This window comes from Triticum urartu, chromosome 2A (genome assembly GCF_056163025.1).
Source record: "Triticum urartu cultivar PI428250 chromosome 2A, HENAU_Tu73, whole genome shotgun sequence".
Taxonomy (NCBI): Eukaryota; Viridiplantae; Streptophyta; class Magnoliopsida; order Poales; family Poaceae; genus Triticum; species Triticum urartu.
Genome location: NC_141874.1, coordinates 557,186,129 through 557,200,392, shown reverse-complemented (window position 1 = coordinate 557,200,392; position 14,264 = coordinate 557,186,129). Strand labels below are relative to the sequence as shown.

Below are 14,264 nucleotides of genomic sequence, written 5' to 3'. Positions count from 1 at the left end.
ACATCCAATATTCAGATTTGTCAACAGTACTCAGATTTGTTAACTCTCCACCGCTAGATTAACTTCATCCAACATCCAATATTCACACACTATATAGTAGTATAGATATAGATGTTTTTACTATTCGCACGTTTAGAAATCCTACAAATCAAAGAGGCCCTAAAGTTACTTTAGATGTTTTTCTCCTAGTCCCTGTCCTGCTTGAGTCATAACTATGTAGGAGTACTCCTTTCGTTAAAATAAGTGTCGTGTTTCAGCTCAAATCTGAACCAAAGCCACGACACTTATTTTAAAACGGAGGAAGTAAATGATGCACTCGTGGGTACTACTGTTTTTTTTTTGCGATGGGCTTAAGGCCCAAATATTGAACATCATAGGTCCTTACAAACACACCCATACAACAAAATCTTGGGTTGCCAAAGTCTACTTCCTCCTGCATCCATCGGCAGTCTACTATGAGCTTGTAGAAGCAGCAGCAAAGAAGTCATCGATGCAGACCGGAAGATGCCAGCGACCACAATCTTAAGCAAATCACCGCCCCGGAGAAGAAAACACCGATAAGGGGCTGTAGAGACTCTAAAGACAATGAAAGTTGGCCAAATCCAGATGGATCCAGCAAAAACCATAGCCCCCGCCTGCGATAAACGTACAAACGGAACGGGGAGAACATTATTCCTAGTTTAGAACACTGCCGCCGTCTTACTGCCCCAGACCAAACTCAAAGATAAGATAACCTGGGAAAAAATCATACTTGCCGCCGCACGGCAAGTCTGGGTCAGATATCAAGCTCGTCGTTGTCTAGGACCATGCACCGACTCCCTCTTATCCTGTGACCTTGAAAGGTTGGGCCGCCATTGAAGATAGCTACGTTGGATCACCAATGCCACCATGGAACATTATCTCACTAAGATTGCCACTCAAGCACACAAACCCCATCATCTCGCAGCAGCCCTCCACCTCCACAATTAGGCCGCCCCCGATCAGGACCTCCCCGCCGCCGCCACAAGGGCTTTGCCCAGCAACGCGCGCTGGCTGCAGCGAGAGGGGTAGTAGATGGAGGGTGTCTAGGGTTTTGCTCGCGCATCTCGTCCTCTCTCTCCCCACAAAAAAGGTTGCACATGGTACTACCGATTCTTGAATATCAGTCTCATAAGCAACTAGGGATGTTACCACATGACATATGTATCTAAACACACACCCAATATGTCCCAGTCAGCTCATAAGTTAAAGAGTGTGGCTACGTGTCTCTCCTAGTAAAAAAAAGCAACTAGAGATGTCAGCATGAACACAATAAATAAACTAGATTACAACCAGCTCAGGTTACTGAAGCAACTGCATATGTTCAGTTACAGCCTCAGCAGGCAGCTCAATGAGATTAATAACTTGGGTACAAATAAATTCCAAGGTTCACAGTCCATACAATTGAATCAACGCCCTACATACCTGATTTACTAAGGCTAAAGTTAGTGCAGCTCAACAGGGTTCGTCAAAAAGGAACTAATGCAGCTTACATATAATGGGTTTCGGGGTCAAGAACCAACAATGGTCGATGGCATCTCAGCACATCCAAATTCGAGATAACCCCGCAACTCCAAGAATATCAATCAAGCCTTTCGGGATTATGTCCCACTCCTTGTCACCCTTCGGAACATGTCTTTTATGTTCTTTGATCCTACCTCAGGCTTCAGTTTCTTCGCAGGCCTCCCTTTGCTTGACTTGGCACTGCTATTTCCTACACCCCCCTGTATTGACGCATTGGACAAGCTTAGAGAACATGGTGTGAGCGTTGAAAAAGATCAAGCATTCTTGAGGAGTTTACCTCTGAGGGACGAGCTGGAGCAGGTACCGGAGAACTATCAGCACAAAATGACGTGTCATTGGTTTTGGCCATATCATTTATCTCACTGATGTCTAACCTGCAGTGGAGCAGATTGTGGTAGCGTGAGACAGATGGACAATACCAAACTACTGACTCTTCTTTTCTTTTCTATTTGTGAGGGACTCTTGTTGAAAGAGACAAGTCTTACTGCAATTTCTTGCAGAGTACCATTAGCCACGGTTCATCCTTCAGGTTTTCACGAATTATTTGGACAGCCTCCTTTACTGTAGCACAAATAGTAAAAACAGCTCCATAAGAACTTTACAGTTCACCTTATCAAGAAAATTTTAAGCTAGGGTTCTAAAATATGACGTGGGTTAGGAATTTCATTTTTGTTAGATGTTCTCGTATTGAAGTAGTACATACCACATGTACAGTTATACTAAGACAGGGTATAACTTATCTATCCCTTTTTCTGTACCCCTCCACTGGGCTTAGATCAATATTAAAGCTCCCTTAAGTTACACAGTCCAATTTTGCATGAAAAGAAAGTCCAAGGATTATTGTCATAGCTTAAGGCATTAAACCCATTAAGCATCGCCATAAGGGTGGCCAACCAGCTATGCCATGTGGCGCAAGCTGGTTGGCCACTGTGAGATAGCTTTTGAAAAAAAAATAGATGGAGATGAGGAATTTTATAAAATACTTTTTTTTTAGATGGAGGTGAGGACTCACGTATTCTTTTAAATGGAGGGCTATGCAAAGTGGCGTTCGCTGGTAGGACACGGCGGTATTTTTGTTTTCTTTTTTACTTCTTTTTATGATGGAGGTGAGGATTGTTTTCTGAGATATTTTTTTTAGATGGAGACGAGGACCTCATGTATTTTTTTTAAATGGAAACATGCGCACAACTACCTCTCAAGCGGCGCCACAAGGTGGCGCCCCAACCACTACTGTTGTATATAGATTACACTAATGACCCATGTTCAAATAATATGGTTGTATCAATGTGGAACTTATGATCAACATTTAACTGTTTGATTATGAGATGAACAGACACTTGTAAAATAAACTGGGCAGTAAGATGACGAGAAGTTACAGTGACATACACAGTTCTCTTTCTCCTTGAGCAGCATAATTTTTACCTAATTTGGAGATAGCCTCTTTTATACTGTGTACCTGTAAATGAGATTGAGAGTAGATAGTTAATTCTTGATAGTACAGAGGAAGTGAAAAGGTATGATTTGGAATTCAATTAACCAGAAAGTTGTAATTACGGAAATAAATCAAAACAGAGTAGTAACTTACCATGAAAAACTGTTATCCTTTCTGCTCTCGATCAAGGATCAAGTGAACTAGCGACAGCAGTGCATATCTATTTTATGTTCACGTTTCTGCTTGTTAGCTTTGCCTGTCTAGTTTAATTAGCAATCCTACTAGCTAGCTTTTCTTATATTTTATCTTGTTTTTGCCAGTGCCACCTCCACGCAGGTAGGAACATGATAAGATGCATTACATTGGTTTCTCAATGGTATATCTTAAAATATTTTTGTGACATCAAACGGCTCATCGGTATAATAATAAGAGCATGTCCAACAGAACCCTCAAAAACTCAACCTTCAAAACCAGTTTGAGGGTTGAGAAATTGTCGTTTTGAAGGCCGAAAATCGCTGGCGCAGATCAGTGCCCTCAAACCAACCCTCAAAACAGAATATTCTGTTTTGAGGGTTGGTTTGAGGGCACTGATCTGTGCCCCGGCCTTCAAACCCGCAAAACTGGACAGCAAACTGCGGCGGTGGGGGCGGACGGCCACGCGGCGGGGCTGCGGGAGGCGGACGGCGACGCGGGCTCGGGCGGGGCGTGGAGGCGGACGGCGGGGTCGCTCGGGCGGGGCGGGAGGCGGACGGCAAGGTGGCGGGCCGGCGGCCAAATCGGGGCGGCGGCCAAAACGGGGCGGGGTGGGGCGACGCGGCGGGGGGGGGGGGGGGGGGGTGGCAGCGGTGGCGGCCGAATGGCGATGCCGGCGCCGGCGGGGCGAGGTTGGGTGGAGGAGGAGGGAGGAAAGTGGGGGAAATTTCCCTCCCGCGCGGACGTTGACCGAGTGAGGGTTCGGCCTGGAAAATTGGCCCAAACCCTCACTAGTGCAGGTTGGACTCAAAGTTGAGGGTTCGACCTGGAAATTTTTTTGAGGGTTTAGGGATTTGAGGGTGCTGATCTGCGCCTTTTTTTCTGCTCAACCCTCAAACTGGCAGTTATTTTGAGGGTTTGACCAGTTTGAGGGCTCTGTTAGACATGCTCTAAGCAGCCTTATTGTCCTGCATTCAGATGATCATGCTGTAGGACTGCTGCTCACTAGTTAGTGGTCACTACAGTGAACACTCGTCACCTTCTCAGCAATTGCTCTCTGACATCTTCATCACAGAGGATTGCAGTACCCCAGCGGATGCCCTCTCTGCACTGCAATCAAGTGAATGAGACAATCCCACGCCTACTCAAGGGCTGCTTCGCTCATAAGTGTGGCAAGGTGCTCGCAAAGTTCTCCCTTCAGTTGATCGCACTGCAAGCCGACGATAGCTCCAACATCTGGATCGAGAGCGCAGCCAAGAGTGTAGGCCTTGGCAAGATGAAGGGAGTGTTATCTCCCATCATCCTTATGTTATAGGGGATATGGAGATTGCGCTCTTCGGAGATGCCACGGCCCGTGCTGGTTATTAACTCGATCCTTTCGAGGGCCAGCCACTGGATGCAGTTAGGGCAGGAGGTATGTAAGTTACTTATGGTTCTGGATATGACAAATAAAGCACAAATCATGCATACCCTACGAAGTGTCCAATATGGTCAATGTTTTCTGAACCTGCCTTTTTATACAACCCTATCTAACCAAAGCACACTACAAAATGGTGTGGGCAAATTATGCCTTAGACCCTTAGTAGTCTGAACTTGGGACTTCATTGTTAACACCCTTGTTCAGGGCAAACAACAATAAACATTTAAGTGACTTCAATAATCAGATAAGTGTGCATGTTTTCTTAATGTGGTATGGTGTACCTCCCACCCTAACTGCAGTTCATGTCATTGCTTTCATAAAATGCAATGCAGAACTAGCCTTCTCCACCAAGGATAAAGATCAATAGGGGAGCATAATGAAAGTTGGTAGAGTAAGAACTGACACAACCTACCTTACAGCACATCCAAGTTAAGACCTTGGAATCATCTAGCCTGAAGAACTTCATATTAGCAACTTCTGCAGCAAAGATAACATCAAATGATTCTGTAAGAACTATCGGATATGTTCTTATAGTATGTAAGTAGAGAAATAAATTGTGCCAAAAACAACAAAAGATGGTAAAAGATAGTGTCTGGCACTGGCAGCACAACCGGTAAGAAACCACCATCCAAGAAAAAGAAAACAAGATCACATGTATGAACTGTCTAACGTAGTAATGGTGTAGTTTCGAAGACAAGCAGTAGCAAGTGGTCAAAGGGAACAACTGTCAGGTTGCAACTTGCAAGGGAGTACTAGTAATTAACAATGTCACGGCAACTTGATATAGTTGTAATTGTACATTAAATGCATATTCCAAAGACCTACCTTTAACTTCACAAACCAGTTCCATATGCTTTCCTGCTATACTCATGAGGTGCTGATATCCAGGATAACCTTCGATGTATAAAATTTCATCCAACTGTCTGAATTTTCCCAGATCCTTACCGTTCTGCAACACAGGGAAAGGAATTGCTTTTAAATTGAAAAAAAAGATGATGAAATAAGAATCATGTACTGTAAAATTTATCTTTGACCACACATACCGACATACGTGCAGCTTCGAAAAGTGGTAGAAGAACAAAGATGGGGTCAACAAGTGTGCAATAGTAAACGCTACCATCTGTAGGAAGGAAAGCAGGATTCAATAGCAAAACTAGGCATTGAAAGCAGGAGTACATGATATGCAAAATAGAGAATGAGAAGAACATCATCATTCCTTTATATTATCATGTTCCTTAAAACTAAGGCGATATCTGATTTTCTTGGGTTATAAATTTTAACTGGCAGGTTTGCTGAGGCAAGGTAACAAACCATATAAGCTGCCTATACGAAACAACAATAAGATATGGGCTTCACCCCTAAGGAAAGTAAATCAAGTTCTGCAGAGCAATGGCAAAACTGCATGGCTGGTTTATGCTTCTACCATACCTTCACAGACATAATCTCCCAGGAACCAAGAACCATAACGCTCCTTAAACCAATTGAATTCATGAAGTTGGCCGTCAGTGAACAGATACTGTGTTTCTTCTTCTGTTTGACGATAAGGAAGAGTCAATGCAAGCTGTTGGTCTATCTTTAAAGGATGCTTCTACAACAGAACTACTCTAAATTGGCAATAAACAATCACAAGCCACAAGCATCATCATGTATTTTTCTATGTCCTCGACGATCAGAAACTTATACTGAGGTAAGTAAGCTTGGCCACCTAGTTTTGGATGGCGAAGTAATAGAATATTCCCTTGACCATTGGCACCAGAAGGGCCTGCAAAGAAACACAATGGAGTCTGATTATAAATATGGGTCTCGCAACACAAATCGGATGCTAGAGGCGATCACCCGCTAGCGGACTTATTACATCCTGTTGTCCTTCCAACCAGGCCACACAAACTAACAGTGCTTAAAACAGAATACACCATACAGCAGTGGAAACAATGCTAGAAATGTTGAGGGGATTGGGGAACTCACGGGGAGCGACAAGGACACGGGGCGGCAACGCCATGTTCTCACACCACAACGCCATCAGTGGTGGTCGTTGGCCCCTTCAGCGTTGTTACTGGTGCACGGTTTGGGTTCTGGTTCTACTGCATCGTTCAGATTAATCCAAAAAGGAACTAATTACATAAGACTGCATTGATCTGTACAACAATAACAACAAAAACAGAGAAGGGTCACCCAAGCATAAAGAACTCGCCAATTTCAGTTCGCTGGTTCCACGCGCAGATCACGCGGCAGCGTTGGTGGCGCCGGGCACCGGAGTGCGCAGGGATTAGGGATTGGGGCAAGGAACAAGTCGGCGGTGGAATGCGTACCTGAGGAGGGCCAGGAAGGTCGCCGGGGGTACTGCCTCTCCGACTCCGAGTTCTTCGCCCCTGCGTCGCGCCGGCAGGAGAGACGAAAGGGGACGGCGGTAGGGTTAGTTTTGGCGCCACGCCGGCCTAGCCTCCCGCGTCTACACTTTTCAGCGTTGCCCTTGCCCTTGCCCTGCTCTGTGCGTCCATGGGCCTAATTCAGCCCACCTGTCCATAGAAAGCCCTGACGGCCCAGAGTCCAAGCCCACGTTGGCGCTGACACCGGTCAAAAAAAAAACTTGGCGCTGACGCTGCCGGTCGGCGTCGGTCCTCTCGAGGATGGCCGCTGGTCGGCGGCCTGGCTTGGTTTGACGGAGCTGGAACTCTCGATGTGGCCGTACCCCGCGCTTGGATCGAGGACGGCGCCTGCAGCGATTTGAATCCCGAGTCCACCTTGCCCCGCCAGGGCTGCTTCAAAGTTCAAGCCCGAGCCAGTAAACCCCGACTCGGATGGAGAAATCCGCGGCGGGATCAGCAGGGGCGCGGAACGTCTCCATGGACAAGGTACCACTTCCTCGTTGGATTTCTAGCGCCTTCTTTGTGCATACCCAATCTGTATGACTATGATTCGATTCTTTCGATCCCTTTTGTTAGTCTGGTAAATTGTAGATGTGTTGTTCAGTCCACCCTTTTCAATTCAAAATGTTAGAGTGCTCATTATGCCATGATATATGTTCCTTTTTTCTTCTAGAAACATCATGCGGTGTTGAATAAGTCAAAATAGGAAGAACTTGCCAGAATGCCTGGGAATGGTCACACTGAATCTTAGTTCATGTTTTTGTTATGCCCTTCGTTCAATGTTCAGTTAAGATTGATGTCACGTGTTATCTTTATTTTCAAGCAATGCTATGCGTTCATCTCGTGAAATTTATTATGCAAAAAAGTTAATATCTATTGAAACAACTGCCCTCCTTCAGTCATGTTAGAGTGCGCATTATCTGATATCTGTTATTTTTCTTCTGGAAACATCATGCGGTGTTGAATAAGTAAAAATAGGAAGAACTTGCCAGAAAAAAAAAGGTTACCAGAATGCCTGGGAATGGTCACACTGAATCTTAGTTCGTGTTTTTGTTAAGCCCTTCGTTCAATGTTCAGTTAAGATTGATTGATGGCACATGTTATCTTTATTTTCAAGCAATGCTATGTGTTCATCTTGTGAAATTTAGTATGCACAGCTAGTAACATCTATTAAAACAACGGGCAATTCTTCAGTCCTTTCTTCAGTCAAACTCTTGCAAGAAGCGGTGTCTTTGCGATTGGATCAGCGGACTGCCCGACGAAATCCTGGTCAGCATCCTAGACAAGTTGGATTCCAAGACTGCGGTCGGCACGAGCCTCCTCTCACGGCGATGGAGGCGCTTATGGAGACTCGTGGAATCCTTCCATTTCAGTGAGGTGGTTTTACCAGACAACTATTGCTGGGTACGCCTCGGACCAATGCGGGACTACTTGAACACACATAGAGATCACCATTTTGTTGAGTCCCTCCAGTGGTTCACAAGGCTTAAGAGAGAGACGCCATTGAGAAGACTGTCCCTTGTGTTCTCAGGCAGTGCGGAGTGTAGCGATGTGGTCAACAGCGCCATAGCTTCTGCAGCTCAGCATGGTATCAGCGAAATTGATATGGCAATTGTTGTAAGGATGGAGTACGAGTTCCCCTGGTGGTTGTTCTCTGTTTACAGAAGCTCGCTGCTGACCAGCTTATGCCTAAGTCATTTCAAGCTTTCTGTCCCCCTCGACTTCAGAGGATTCGGTTCCCTCACAAAGCTTGCCCTGGTCCAGATGTATATGAGCCTGAAAGAGGTGCAAGTTCTCCTCAGGTGCTGTACAAACTTACTGAGCTTACACCTGATTGGCATGTTTGATATCAGAATCCTGCGGCTTCCAAAGCTTAAAGAATTGCTATTGTTAATGACTCCATCGTTGGGTAAATTTAAGGTAGACACACCAGACCTGCAAAGATTGGAGTACTGCGGAGAGATGCTCCCAACATCTACGTTTCAATCCATTCCATGTCTTGAGCATGCTTCCCTGCAATTTACTGATGATATTTTTCCAGAATATGATGCGGACAGGTTGGATGATATCTCTACTTGTTTTCCCCATATCAAGAGCCTTTGCTTGTGGTACGAGATCCCCAAGGTGAGCCCCACTTTCTGGATATTCTCCAACGCAGTGTTGGTGCATCATTCATCTAACTTATTTTTTTTTCTGCAGCTGGTCAAACCAAGAACTCCTGCCACCTTTTTAAACCTCAAAGTCCTAACTTTGAACATCGCTACAAAACCTTTCGATGATCTTCTTTGGATGTTCATGTTCCTAATTGCTGCACCATATTTGGCTACACTGAGAACTACTGTAAGATTGGTTTCCCCTCTTGTATGTTGTACTTATTTTAAATAGAAAATGTAGATTGTTCAATCCTGAACTATTGTGAAAGCTCACTTTCAACCTTGAACTTTGCAACACCTTTTTTTAACCTGGATCTCTTGAATCAGTTTACTGCAGACCCTCCCACTTTTACACGCCCGCATTTGCCATGTTGACAACTTAACTAAAAAAATAGGAAGTTTGAGAAATCTAGAAAAAAATATTCAAGAGACCAGGAAAATGATAATTTTAAAAAATTAATTGTTTGAATAAAAAGAGATCTGGAACGCACTAGTAATATCGGGGATAAGTTTTCTCCAGATTGACTATTGAATCATTTTTTTGTTTGATCATGGGGAATGTTTTGTAGGAACTTTTTGGATTGACTATTATAAAATGTTTAGCTGTCATCTGTGAACTATTGGATCCATTTTTCTCATATTAACTTTATATACAAGTTCCAAACCAAAGTTGAAGTTTCAAATTTTCCAAGAAATTCTGATGATTATTTTTTAAGTTTTCTTTTCTTTTCTGAAAAAAATACTTATGTTGTTGACACACAATGTGTTGACGTGTAAGTGATGGTACATTTCTGCCACGTGTCGTCTCAGCAAAACAGTTAGGGATAGTGCCAAGGGGTTAAAGTAAACTGATACAGGAGTTCAAGGTTAAAAGCAAACTTCTACAACAGTAGATATTTTCTTTTAATACCCCCAATGTTTGTTTTTTATTTGGAGGAAAAGAGCTCTTATTTGTTTTGCCTTCAACATTTCCAGGTACGCTATTTATCATATCTTGAATCTCATAATGGGGTGGTATGGAATGATGTCGACTTCCAGCACGTCAGTTTGAAGAATGTAGAGATGTATAACTTCATGGGAAGAGATAATGAGATAGGCTTGGTGAGGCTACTGTTATGTAGGGCTCCTAATCTGAGATGTTTGTCCTTCAACCAAGCACGTCTGGAGGAAGGTGGTGATCACCAGCTGGTACCCCCTACCTGGCCCATGGCTGAAACTTTTTCCCCAAGAGACAGCCAGTTCGTTCTCTAAGTTACTGGAGAATTGTCGGAGCCGACTCTCTCAGCCCTCTTCTCTCTTGGTTGTTTCACACAACACACACAAGAACACAAGGAATTTTGGTGCCGTACTGTGTCACACAGCCGACGTTTTCCTCTCTCTATATTTCTTCTTGTACCAAAACAAATATGCTTTACAGCCCTTAAGTAGTACTCACGCACGCACACCGGGCACTACACTTGCCCACTAACCAGCCCACGCATGCACTAACCCAGGCCACTAACAGCACACGCACACATGCAGCTAACAAGAATTGACCTTATCTAACTACGGACCTTTTCTCAAGGTCGCATAGGACTCACCCATCCATCGGCTTCAACTTGTGCAGGCCGTTGGCTTCAGACCATCATGCACCACCGTCTCACACGGCAAGCTAGCCAGCTTCACGCGGCAGCTCGGACTTTCTCCATGCATGCTTCTCCTATCTGAAACTACTGACTCGTACGTATCACACGTACCTCCCTACACACACATTTTTCTACCTGCAACTACTACATGCAAGACTGAAATAAACATGAGAAGATACATGATCAAGATTAAAAAGCTAACAAGAATGTTTCTTCCAGTGCGTGTGTAGTATTCATCTGATAAGGTACTTTCCGCACTCCATATTTGTGCAGCGTGTGACATGTGATGTTGCATAATCAATGGCAGCAAAATTTGATAAATATTTTCTTGGCTTCTCAGAATCACGCAGATGTGCTTCTCACAATTTGTAATTTGAGTATAAATGATTGTGCTTTGCACTTCGCGGGTTCATCACTCCGATCATGAATGTAGGTAGAAGCAGAGTCTGTCATTGAGGCAATGATCCAAGGGTTCGCAGTTTGAAGCCGAGCTACATCTTATTGAATTAATTTATGGTATGTGTGTTTTTTCCGCATCTGCTATTCCTCAGGCAACTGAGATCTTTTTCTTTTGTCAAACAATTCCCGCATGAGTGTGGATGCTACCAGCTTTTTGGTGTTCCGCTCAAAAGGGGAAAAAGGAGAACTCTTTGGTGTGTGCGTGAGCTACCTGCCACCTTGTAGCTGTAGTGCACTCATGGTCGTAGTCTATAGTGATATTGTCGACGATTGTTGCTTTGGTTGTGTGTGATAAATCTGCTGATCACATGTTCCCGCATTGAGATATTTTCGATAATAAATCTCATTTTGAAATTTACCTCAGCTTAGTTAGTCAGTTTGGTATTTACCAACTCTAGAAAAAAAGTTTGAAATTTACCAAAATCACTGGTAGATATTGAAACCGAATTGTATTTATTTCATATCAGGCTTGACAATGTATTAATACCGACTAGCCCCCACTTGCGATGGTTGTCAATAAGCATGGCCACCGGTATTTAGCTTAACTTTGAACTACTTTCTACATTGCAAATTCATAAAAGTTCTAGTTTTATCTTATGTCAAAATTCTTTTTAAGTTTGACTCGATCTATAGAAAATATGTTAATGTATATGACGTAAAATATATAGTAGGAAGACATATTTTATGGTGAATCTGAATGAGAATTTGGTGTCGTAAATGTTAGTGTATTTTTTATAGACTCGGACAAACATACGACGGGCCTAGAACTTCAAGTAATTTGAAACGGGAAGAAACCCTGTTAGTGGTCAGTGGCGGGGCGTAAGGACTATGGCCGGCCAAGCCCAAGTAGATCATGAGAGAAAACATTGTACTCTTCTTTAGTCTAACCATACTTCAGTTGTTTTGTACTCCTGGTGAACTTTTATAAGAAACCCCGATACTTTTTCCGCAAAAAAAAGAAGAAGAGTAAGAGACGAATTAGTTTATTTTTTTCTCACAAACTTCAATCAGACTGTCAGAATTAATTCAAAAGCTTCTTTTTGAAAACGAAAGGTGATTCAAAAACTGGTCTCTCAAAGGGTTGTGTGAAACCTGTTTCTCAACGCCCCTGATACTAGAAATGTTTAGGACAAATAGATAGAGATGTTTTTTTAACGAAGACAAATACTAGAAATGTGATCCGCTCATCTTACGAAGCGTCTGCCATACACCTTCTCATCTTCTCTCTTTAACGAACTGACTTTGCCGATCAAGCAAAGATAATAGATCAAGAAATTTTGAAAGAATACCAAAAAGAGATAACACCGATTTAGAGCCCTTCAAAGTCGTTGCTTCTGACTTTATTCTTTGCATCTTGATGGTTCTGCAAGTCTTCCCTGGAAAAACACAGATGGCCAGACCTGCATAAGGTATCTTAATGTGAAATCTCTCAAAGAACCATGCATAAATGCAAGACCAGAACACAGGACGACCACGATGAGCCGCTCGGAGACGGGGATGTGGACGTGGACGGAAACAACAACTCTGTTTGAGGAGTGTGCCGGAAGAAAGAGGGGGCAAGAAGGAAGAAGATGCAGAGAGACTTTCACGTGAGTGAGGCGTTTTGGCATAGTAGATAATTTGGTGAGTGATGTCCGGTCCAAATTTCAAATCATTTGGACATCTGAGTAGCTCTCGGCAAAAAAGATAAATTTGGGTTCTGTTAAATAGTGTACTATTCGTGTACTGTTCTGACCCAAATTTGTCTTTTTTGCTGAGAGCTACTCAAATGTCCAAATGCTCTGAAATTTGAAGCGCACCTCACGCATCAAATTATCTACCATGCACAAAAAATTTGGATTTTTTTGAATTTTTTTAAGAATTATTTCTTGACCGGGTGCAGATGAGCCCGGGCTTAGAATTGGGTATTCGCTTTCACGTGGGGTTACTTCGTTTGAGGAGTTATATTTGAGGTATCGATTCGGTCCGGCAACCGTTAGAGGAGTACAATTTTACTTCGCTATGTTTACTCCATCGTTTGCTCCTCTAAATTTTAAGGGGTTGGTTAAAGATGCTCTTAGGATTCAGTTCTGGTAGCCACACGAAACAGTCTCAACTAGCCACCAAACGGCATGGTTGGTTTTGTGCCAAACTTATGAGTGTACCATCTTTCTTCATCACAGTGGCTGTACCGTCGTAATAAAGGCCCGGTTTCCTGTTTTACGTGGGAGAAAAGGCCGTGGTTCTTACATTCAACAAAAGCAGGGAGAAAAGAACAAAGTCAGCATACGCAGACACGCATACGCATGGCGAGCACCGGACTGCGGGGGCACACGTGAAACCGTCCTCGACCCCTCGACGACAAAAGAGCAAAGATCACGCAACTCAAGGGAAGAGGCGGCAGCGCCGCGCCCACGCGCTCGCGCCGGGGACGAGACGACACGGCCGCCCGCCGGACATGCGCGCGCGCGCGTCCGCTCGTACCCGTACGTGCGCGACGAGAACAGCCGCATGCATGCACTCGGCGCCATCGATCGCGCCGTGCATGGCCATCAGGCTACAACGTGCAGGCGTACCGCCAACGGCGCCTAGCGCGGCAAGCTAGCACTAGCTGCAGCATGCACGGTGGCCGCTGGCCGCATGATCGGCATGGGCGCGGTGTAGGCACGCACGCATGCAGGCATGCAGGCAGTTGGCGGTGAACAGGACTCCACTAGTTATTGCCGGGTGTCCTCTGCGGTCGCGCCATTGGCCCGTCGTACGTGGACCGTGGCTTGACGCATCCAGCTGTGCGGCACGAGCACGATCGTTGATGCGGCTTGGAAGCATGCGCGTTGGCAGGGCCCTCCAGGCCCCATGATGCACCTCTGAATTCTGATGCGCCGGCCATACCTGATGCACCCCTGGTTTCGGATATGGCATGTCGCTGATCGCTTGCTGGCTCTTGCTTCTGTTTGGCCCGGCCCGTCGTTGCCGTGGGCTCCGTCAGATCATAGTGGTGCGCGCACAGGCACGGCAGCGTACGTGCTCGCCAATATCCATGACATTATATGAGATCTATTGGCTGGCTGTTACTACTCCCTTCGTTTCTAAATA

At 44.6% G+C, this 14,264-nt stretch overlaps 2 protein-coding genes across 3 annotated transcripts; one reads left to right on the top strand and one right to left on the bottom strand.

Annotated features, from left to right (window-relative positions):
* Positions 1-1,282: 1,282 nt before the first annotated feature.
* LOC125528523 (ribonuclease H2 subunit B) lies at positions 1,283-7,045 on the bottom strand. 2 transcript variants are annotated; one of them, XM_048692977.2, is made up of 11 exons: positions 6,896-7,045; positions 6,552-6,667; positions 6,292-6,348; positions 6,015-6,116; positions 5,630-5,706; positions 5,412-5,535; positions 4,999-5,063; positions 2,929-2,998; positions 2,028-2,103; positions 1,820-1,916; positions 1,283-1,742 (listed from the first exon to the last, which is right to left on the bottom strand). In XM_048692977.2, the coding sequence occupies exons 2-11, from the start codon at positions 6,604-6,606 to the stop codon at positions 1,620-1,622; spliced, it is 846 nt and encodes a 281-aa protein (XP_048548934.1). In that variant the 5' UTR covers positions 6,607-6,667; positions 6,896-7,045; the 3' UTR covers positions 1,283-1,619. The 2 variants fall into 2 exon arrangements, with proteins under 2 accessions (XP_048548934.1, XP_048548935.1); XM_048692978.2 differs by having other exon boundaries at positions 6,552-6,664; positions 6,896-7,032.
* Positions 7,046-7,185: 140 nt separating this feature from the next.
* LOC125531649 (F-box/FBD/LRR-repeat protein At1g13570) lies at positions 7,186-10,486 on the top strand. Its single transcript, XM_048695974.2, has 4 exons — positions 7,186-7,438; positions 8,147-9,076; positions 9,152-9,292; positions 10,081-10,486. Exons 1-4 carry the CDS (start codon positions 7,385-7,387, stop codon positions 10,354-10,356), a joined length of 1,401 nt encoding a protein of 466 aa, XP_048551931.1. The 5' UTR covers positions 7,186-7,384; the 3' UTR covers positions 10,357-10,486.
* The last annotated feature ends 3,778 nt before the right edge of the window (positions 10,487-14,264 follow it).

Coding starts and splice junctions, on each gene's coding strand:
- LOC125528523 (XM_048692977.2), bottom strand. CDS start 6,606: ATGGCGTTGTGGTGTGAGAACATGGCGTTGCCGCCCCGTGTCCTTGTC. Junction 6,349..6,551: donor CCGTGTCCTTGTCGCTCCCC/GTGAGTTCCCCA, acceptor GTTTCTTTGCAG/GCCCTTCTGGTGCCAATGGT. Junction 1,743..1,819: donor CTCCAGCTCGTCCCTCAGAG/GTAAACTCCTCA, acceptor GCGTCAATACAG/GGGGGTGTAGGAAATAGCAG.
- LOC125531649 (XM_048695974.2), top strand. CDS start 7,385: ATGGAGAAATCCGCGGCGGGATCAGCAGGGGCGCGGAACGTCTCCATG. Junction 7,439..8,146: donor GGAACGTCTCCATGGACAAG/GTACCACTTCCT, acceptor GCAATTCTTCAG/TCCTTTCTTCAGTCAAACTC. Junction 9,293..10,080: donor TGGCTACACTGAGAACTACT/GTAAGATTGGTT, acceptor CAACATTTCCAG/GTACGCTATTTATCATATCT.